General features: G+C 35.5%; 1 protein-coding gene across 1 annotated transcript; it reads left to right on the top strand.

Moving 5' to 3' along the window:
• Positions 1-1,301: 1,301 nt before the first annotated feature.
• On the top strand, positions 1,302-8,853 carry LOC136807957 (delta-like protein B). Its single transcript, XM_067064584.1, has 7 exons — positions 1,302-1,444; positions 2,911-3,405; positions 3,936-4,156; positions 4,767-4,840; positions 5,401-6,351; positions 6,924-7,068; positions 8,611-8,853. The coding sequence occupies exons 1-7, from the start codon at positions 1,382-1,384 to the stop codon at positions 8,774-8,776; spliced, it is 2,115 nt and encodes a 704-aa protein (XP_066920685.1). The 5' UTR covers positions 1,302-1,381; the 3' UTR covers positions 8,777-8,853.
• Positions 8,854-9,458: the final 605 nt, after the last annotated feature.

The raw sequence follows: 9,458 nt of genomic DNA on the forward strand, positions 1-9,458 counted from the left end.
TCTGAATCATCTTTTAGATACGGCCGTATATTGCTTCTTAGATTTGAAGCATTAGTTTGAAAAGACATTCGAAATAACATTAGTAAACACTTAAGGGCTCTGACCATAGTGAATTTTTCATAATTGCCGTGTTTAAAATGTGTTTTCTGACTGATGTAACCAACAAGACTTTGGCATGTTATACATTTTCTGTTACACAAACTATCCCTGAATCTGAAAATTCAAAAATTGCATTGAAAAAGTTTGATGAAGAAGAAAATGAAGACTTTTGCGAGAAAGAGTATTTCAACTTTGAAGACCTTAGTTTTGGCGAAGAAAAAACATTTTGAAATTTTTTTCGCAGTAGATGATGTATCTTTTACCGAACAATAACAATTTTTGCGGAAAATTTTTGTAAATGCTTCTTTGTCTTGAAATCTTCAAAATAGTGCTTTTTTATCAATTTTTCATCTGGATTTTGCTTAAAAAAACAGTCATAACTTTTGACACATCTTTTTAGAAAAATTTTCCGCAAAATTTAAAATAGTTCAATTCTTTACGGACAGTTTGAAAAAAGTTCGAAACAAAAAGGTTAATTACCCATTAAAACTTAGCACTTTTTATAAAAGAAGGTGATGCAACATATTATTAACGTCTTTTTAAAGTTCATAACGCCATTTTAGCAATTAAATTCTTAATTACTCTTAAGGGATTTGATTAAAAAGCAATTTATAAAGGCAATTCTTTGTTAAAAGTGTTAGAGAATCTAAAATATAACTTTTATGTTCAGATACTAAAATCAATTTTCTGACTATGGTCAGAGCCCTTAAAGCAAATAGACCTTAGCTTAGAACCTTAACTTCAATCAAAATCATAATATTTGAGAAAAAAGGGAAATTCCCACGAAATCTTACAACCACAAACGATTTGGAAGCGCTCTAAATTAGGTTTAAAGGGTTTTAACTCTGAGTTTTAACGCTATGATCCAAAATTTCAAGAATAGTCCAATAGGGTTCAGAATGTAGCCTTATGATGGAAACCCCTCCCGAATTGAAATATTCAAATAAATTTATTAATTAGGTCAAAAGCGAATTTCTCACCCTTTAAATTGCTATAAACGAAAAATTAACCAAAATTCTCAATATATTTTGGCCGAGATTGTAGGGTAAATGAGACGGACAGACTTATAAATCATAACAAAAACAAAATTTTAGTGACCTGTTAAAATGATGATTAAACCTCAAAATGAGCTATATTATGGTTTTCAAGAGCATAAAAAAAGAATATCTCACCATCAAAAAATTAAAACAGAAAATCTCTTTTTTCAAGTACTGTCTTTTTCATCATCCCTGAGTAGAGTTAACTTTCATGGAGGTTTTTGTTAATGTGAAGAGTGATTGATATGGGAAAAATAAAAGCTGTCGAATATTTATTTTCTCTATTTGTCATTGCACTTCTAGTTCAGGTGAGATGATTATATGTGTTTTTAAATTCGTCAGGATGAGCTGCGGATTTTTTAGGTGCTTTTTTAACACTATTTCGGTAGGGAATAAAGCCTGGTAGAAAGAAATCACCATGGCGAGTCTATTTCAAAACTAGATACACTTTCATGGGAAATCTGTGAACGTTTAAGCCTATCTAGTGTGGAGAATTTTTCGTAAAGTCTAAAGACTGACAAAGTCTTAATTTAAGTCGGCCTTAATTATTAATCGCTCCTAATTTTACCTTGTCACCTTATCAAATTTTAGTTACTAAGGGCCGACTAATTACCCTGAGTATCAGAGGTTAAGTTTTCAAAGAATATATTAACCTCTGAAGACCAATAATAGAAATTTTATCACGCATGTGTCAATCAATCACTGTAGAAAGAAGCAAAGATGAAGAGCAAATATTACCATATTAATGTCTAGCAGACTGTATCAGTATGCAGTTTACTATTTACGAATTCCCCAGAATCCTTCAAGTTTAATTGAAGTGAGTTTCTTTCGAAAAAAATCTTTTACCTGATCCCCAAATGTATAACAGTAATTACTAAACTATTAATTATTGAAATGTCACTTTAATTGAATCGAAATTATAGATAAACTCTATGTTATGATTCTCTATCACTGACTCTTTTTAAAAAGCATTGATGATATTTTTTAGTTGTGTTTTCAACAACGGGAATAAAAATATCAACTTTGAACTTCATCCAAGATCTTGGTTGGTCGTCACTGTTCCCGGGGGGTACTAGGGTTGCGAGCTGACGGGAGGGTGCCGCCCAACTTTCGAAATTTGGACCCTTACCGGGACTAAAAAGGAGAGAACTAAAGAAAATTTTGGGAATTTTACGACCCTTAGCGGGACAAAATTGACCAATTTTGACCAAATTTCGATCTTTCAGGGGGTAAAAAGTTGAAATTTTCCTATTTTTCCGACCCTTAGTGGGACTGAAATTTGATTTTCTGATTTTTCCGACCCTTAGCGGGACTTTTGAAGTCCAAAAAAGGTACCCTTAAGGGCGGCACATACCATACCCCCCATTTGCCTAAGTACCCCCCCCCCCCCGGGTCATGGTTACTTTTGTCTGGGTTGATTACGCGCTGAATAGAATCTCGATTGGTCGGCACAGCGTCAATATATGATTTCGACCTGTGTTTTTCAGGATACCGACTAATAATTAAGACTGACCAAAAATTTGGGCCATTTCTAAATTTACAAGCAGATGGAAAATAGGAGAAATTACTTAAAATACTGGAAAATAAGGAAAGCTTAATTATAAACTTTCAATTTGGCCCAAATTTTTAGTCGGCCCAAAGTTTTAGTCGGCCCTTATTTTAGTCACCAAGCCAAAATTTAGTCACTTAGGGCCGACTAAGTTTTGGCCGATAAGGTATGCACTTTGCCAATGTTCCTCAGATTCCAGATTCAAATCTTTGATTGACTTTATAGATTACCGAAGGATCTGGCAAAGCTATTGTTCATTTTCTGGATTATCAGAACCCTTTATCAACAAAACTGAATGGAGAATGTTGCAAAGCCCGTCCAAATCACCAAGAAACATCTCTGAGGACTCCAACTAATTTACCAGACGAATCTGGTGTGAACAATAACACGATTACCAAATCAACACCTTTATCTTTGGTGAAGGAAAACAAAACTGTACATCAATCTCGAAGTCCAAGGTCAGCTCTGGCAAAACCACCAAGAACCAAAGAAGCATCTCAACGACATGAATCAAATTTGGGAAGCATAAAACAACAACATTGCACATCCGCCTGTCATAATGTCTTTTATCTTTGCATTTCTGACATTACTGGCAAGCCACCTTGTGACATGGTTCAATTAGATAGTCGAAGAATCGATTCTGATGACATTGAATTTTCTGGTGATGAAAGAGATACTAGGATGGCGTATCCTTTTAATTACACTTTCTATAAATGGAGTGTAAGTGAATTCCTATCCATGATAAGCACCATCGCAATGTCTTCTGACATTACATTACGGACCCAACATCTAATTGGTTGTAAAATCGGTCAATACGTCTTTTCAACCAATCAGCTGTCGGGTTCGTGGAATGCAATGGTGCATATCATGAATTGCAATTATTAGTAAACATTAGAACTCTCTAAAGCTAACAATTTAAGTTTGCGACTGAAGCCATTCCATCTTTTGGATGTCTGATTCTTCAAATGACCCTGGACCATCACTTAAAGTGAAAAGCTATACAAGAGGGGATTTCACTCCATTTTCCATTAGCTTTAGGGCTCGAAGCAACAAATCTTCGGCGTGCCTCCGCTCGACCATTTTCCCTAGGAGTCGGTTTGTTATTGGCAAATATACTTCGAAATCAAACAGTGTACTCGTTAACTGATTTTACCTTAAAAAGTCCATTACAGAAGCTGCTTTCAGAGTTTCGAAAGAAAAGAGTCAAATTTTACATATACTGTAAGGTAATTTGATCCATTACTTTTTAGGGTCAAATTGAATTAGACGTTATCGTTCTTGACGGAGCTAAACACGCAAAAGATCTATCCTATACTATCAGTTCAAACAATGTGAAAACCATCAATATGACAGATACAATCGCCACATTCTACATGAGACGTCAAATCTCAGCATACAGCAAAGACGAAGAATCTTGGATCAAAACACAATTAGTTAGCCATAATAATAAGACATTAGATTTGAGAATAAAGTAAGTTGACAGTTTCGTTTGTACGTTTGGTTCTCTCAAACTGACATTTCTACCATGTATTACCACACCCCTGTCTCACAGCCCCGGCGGAACTTTTTTCCTCAGTTGGGATAAAAGTTCCTATTGAAATCCCAATGGTGATAGAAATTTGATTGTTCCAATTCCAGTGGGGATGGGTTTGGAGTGCAATTGTTAAACATTTAATTTCGAGTGGGGATAAAATCTAAGTCAATTTCCTAGTTGGGCTGAAATTCCAGGGTATTTTCCTTTTGGGGACGAAATTTTTGCCAAATTTTCCAGTGGGGCTGGGGTCCCAGCGGGTCTGTGATACAGAGGTCTATTACCCTTTAGTCTTTTCACTCTGGAAGTGGAATATTGACTAGCAAAACTCCTTTTCCATAACACGAAATCTTAAAACACAATTGACGTTAAACATTCAAAAAGTGATCCAGTGACTTTTAATCAAATCTACCTTTCCCAGCTGGCACATAACGTTTTATATAACGTCTATATAACGTTAAACGTCTATATAACGTTAGATGAACGTCTAAACAACGTTGTGTGCCAGGAGAAACTCATTCAATTTTCGTTAAAATTTTAAACATTTTAGAGTATATTGTGATCCTGGCTATTATCCACCTGATTGTGAACGAAAATATTGTGTACCAGTGAACAATGAAAAAGGTTAGATACATGGTTGATTTCATTGATTTTAACCTTTATTTAATTGCTCACGGTATGGTGTGTTTTATGAACACTCCCTCCCCCCCCCCCCAGCAGCGAAGGCTCTGTTTACGCCATCACGCCAAAAAAAACAGTTAATTTCGCCATTATTAAAAAAAGATTTCTTATCAATCAATAATCAATCAGTCACGTGTATCACGCTTATTGAAATCATAGATCACACCATCACGCCAACTGCTAAGGTGACCTCTTGTAGAGCTCACCGACACACGCGTGTCTTCTGCAAGCCCGGTGGAACAACCGTTAAAGTGGGGAGGCTATATGCTCAAAATGACATTAAAAAAATCTCATTTGCTCAAAAGTGGGGAGGTTGATGTCATCTCTTCCACCGGGTCTGTTCTGTGCTCTTTTTCATAATCTTGAAGAAAGGTTGAGTTATCAAAAGTGAAACAAACATTACTTAAAAACATCAACTTAAATAGTTCAGTGATAGAGATTTTAAGTGTTCAAATGAAAAATTTTGGATTAGTTAATATATCCTTGATTCTTGTTCCAAACAGGGCACTACAATTGTACGCATCTTGGTGATAAACAATGTTTACCAGGTTGGTCAAATATGACCAGTAATTGCACAATCAGATACTGTAAACCTACAAACGACTCCATCAATGGTCATTATGCCTGCTCTGAGAATGGAACTAAAATCTGTTTACCAGGTTGGATTAAACCAGAATCGAATTGCATCATTAAACTCTGTCAGCCTTCAAATGATACTAATGGTAATTTTGTATGTGATCGAAAAGGCAATAAGGTTTGCTTGCCAGGCTGGGAAAATACTTCAAAGAATTGTACTATACGTTATTGTGAGCCGAGAGATGACAAGTCTGGACATTACAATTGTGGTGAAAAAGGCGAAAAATTATGTTTGATAGGTTGGGAAAATCCTGATAGGAACTGCACTATTCATTTTTGTCAACCTCAAAACGATTTACTTGGACATTATAAATGCTCTGAAAAAGGTGAGAAGATTTGTTTGGCTGGATGGACAGATTTAGATTCAGATTGCACAGTGAAAGTATGTGAACCTAGAGATGACGAATATGGACATTATTACTGCGATGATATTGGTGATAAAGTCTGTTTAAATGGTTGGCTGAATACCACTTTGAATTGTTTAGTGAAAACTTGCACACCCAAAAATGATTTTACTGGACATTACAAGTGCTCAGAAATGGGTGACAAAATTTGTTTAGATGGTTATGTGAATCCTAGCTTAAACTGTACAATCAAAGAATGTCATCCACAAAACGATGATGAAAATGGTCATTACTCTTGTTCAAAGACAGGAATTAAAATGTGTATGGGAGGATGGACGAATGAGGGATTGAATTGTACAGTGAGGTTTTGTGAAGCACAAAATAGCACGGATAAAGGACATTATGTTTGTGATGAGAAAGGCAAGAAGATTTGCTTGGAAGGATGGATGGATGAGGAAAGCAATTGTACCATCAGTAAGAAATATAATCCTCATCTCTGTAACCAACTTGGGACCCACCTCAAGCATCCAGCCCATTGGGAATTCTTTAACCTACTTCCTCGACACTCAACACTGATTTTTTTTTCGATATTGACCCATAAGAACCCCTTCTCACAGAACCACTGGGAACACTTTTCACTGTAAAAATTGTCCAAAATATCATCCCCTGTGGGAAATTATGCAACAATTTTTGTCCCCGCTGAAAATAATCAAATAAGCCAATCCTCACTACAAATTATTGTGCTTATTTTTCAATCCCCACTGTATTTTGTGACTTAAAAACAATGGAATCTAATTCCCCAGTCATATAAAATATGGGAATTTCAATTCCCATCGAGTTTCAATTGGTTATTTTTAAACCCACTGGCTGAAAAATCCTACCGGGTCTGTGAGAAGGGGGTGTAAAAAACGAAGAAACTTGAAAAATTGGAAAGTTGAAAATCTTATAGTCCGTCCTCACAGGTTATTTTTCAGAGAAAGCTAAACTGTGATGCTCATGGTATAAGATCCATAAAAACATCTTCACAGTATATTCCCTTAATTTAGAAGAGGAATTACCACCATTTAAATACAACAGAAAACCATCATTGAAACGTTCGACATCGGTTGATAAAGAGCACCCTGCAGCATACTATGCGTTTATTAGTGTTCCTATAATTGTTATAATAGCTGTCATCGTAGCATTATCAAGGTAGGTAACCTTTTTGCACTTTTTGATCAACCCTCTTCGAATAACAGTCTCAAGAAAAGGAACCCCGGGGGGGGGGTACTAGGTTTGCGAGGTGACGGGTATGTCCGAGCCAAAAATCGAAAATCGACCCTTTGAGAGACAAAATTTTGGTGATTTTGGGACCCTTTGAGAGACTTTTTCCTAAATTTTGGTCCATTTTTTCCAAATTTTGGTTTGATTTTCACCAAATTTTGGTCAAAATTCTTGGAAATCGTGACCCTTTGAGAGAGAAATTTTTGATTTTTGTGATTTTGGGACCCTTTCAGAGACTAACTTTTGAATTTGTACCCCTTTGAGAGACTTTTGAGGAACGAGAAAAGGTACCCTTATGGCTCGCACATACCCGGCACCCATTTTGCCTAGGTACCCCCCCCCCCGGGAAAGGAACCTTTCAAAATATAATGAGTTCAGCTTAACTTCGTTAAAGGGACATAACAGTACTTGCGAAATTTGTAAACAAACTGTATGCAGCGGATACAAAATCAAAACAAATGTCACATGTCAAAATAAAAAATCAAACCAAATATGGCTAGTTTTTATTGTTCAATTGTTTTACAAGTTTGTTTTGGACACGTGATTTTCATTGTTCTCTTTAATGACACGTGGTTTGCGCAATGTTTACATTTTACTACTGTAATGTCCCTTTAAGTTTATGAGTAATTTTGGTTATCATTGTATCCAAACTTACTTAAAAAAAAAAAAAGTCTATTCACGATAAGTGTGCACTCTTTTTTCATTTACCTATAATTTTTGAAGGAATTCTTCAATCTTTATAAATTTGGTATCATTTGAAAGATATAAGTGAGTGGAACAATTTGAAATAAAAAAAACTTAAAACTTCATAAAAAAATGAAGATGAAAATGAAGAAGAAAAAAATGAAGATCTTTTAGAAAAGTGCTGCACAGTGCACACTTATCGTTTTGAGTGAGGGGGCCAACGTTTTGGAAAAAATGTGGGCGACGAAGAAAATCTTTCACTGTTTACGCCCTCAAAACACCTTAAAACAATATCTAAAGTGGGGGGCCCATAGACATTGAGACATGCGCAAAATGATTCTGTCTGTAGTCACAGGTTGTTTTTTTTGAAGGATGAATTCTCGAGAAATTCTAAGCGACATCCCTGTATCGGTGAACCGGTCAGATTCCGGTGGAGAAAATCACCAGCCCCGGTGGGATAGTGAGTTAAACACGGTCAAAGTTTATGGAAATCCTCTATTTCGATCAAAACTGGGATTTATGGTCTACCCGGTCAATAATCGTACTGATAGATCACCCCAGTTCAAATTGCAAGAATGAAACATTTAATGAATTCTAGGAATAAAAGCGTGAAGTTATTTTTCCTACCCCAGTGAAAATGAGTTAAAATATCTCACCCCAGTGAGCTTTTGAGATCTCAAAATTAAACCCAGTAAAATTTTACTATTTTCATAGTCAACCCTAAAATTCACAGGGTCACTGAGAAAAGGGGTGTTAATCTATTTTTAACTATTATTCTTCATTTAGGATACGTGGAGCAAAATATGACAAATTCGAAAATCCTCAAGATGGCTTCCCTATGCAACAGACTAGTATGACCCTAGATACAGCTGACATCAGCATTTATGGTTCAAATCGCTATCAATACAGAGACCATTATTCAGATACGAACTATCTTGTAGAAAGTTTATAAATTTAAGAATAACAAGGGTGTGGTCCTGAAAAAAACGTATTGTGTTTGACCATTGCTTCAGTCTGTTCCAAAGAAAATTGGCACACCGCACATTCTGGTAGATTCCTCTTGTTAGAAATGATATCTACAAGTATACCTCGTTGAAAAGATAATCTTAAGTGGGTGGATATGGATGAGAGCGGTTTTTAAGCGTAATCCCGTCGTTTTTTTCTGGTAATACCAATTTACCGGGGAAAAAAAGGCCCAATACCGTCGTACCGTAAAAGTGAACCCCCCCCTTATTTAAAAAACAGGTAGTCAGTTCTTTTTTAACATTGCTTTCTCGAGGGAAAAAATAAATATAATCACCAGTAAACCTCGTTGAGAAGATAATTTTGAGTGCCTTGATTTAAGCTTTGAAGTTTTTGAAAAAATTTCAAAAATGAAAATGAAAAATGAAGAGTGTTACTAAAAATAGCAACACATCGGTCAAATTTCGTTTTTTTGGTGTTTCTAAAATGAAAAAATGACGTAATCTTGACTTATGCATATCAAAAATTGATTAAAATGAATGATTTTATACTTTTCTAAAACTGAGTATCACAGATTTTGTTATTGTCTTTGTTTTATCAAAAGATAATGAATATGTCATAAACGTCTGCACTCCCTCATAAATTTTGCAGGGTACTTTGCTACGCCTATG

The sequence above is a fragment of the Clytia hemisphaerica genome, unplaced genomic scaffold, assembly GCF_902728285.1.
Source record: "Clytia hemisphaerica strain Z4C2 unplaced genomic scaffold, Clytia hemisphaerica genome assembly, whole genome shotgun sequence".
Taxonomy (NCBI): domain Eukaryota; kingdom Metazoa; phylum Cnidaria; class Hydrozoa; order Leptothecata; family Clytiidae; genus Clytia; species Clytia hemisphaerica.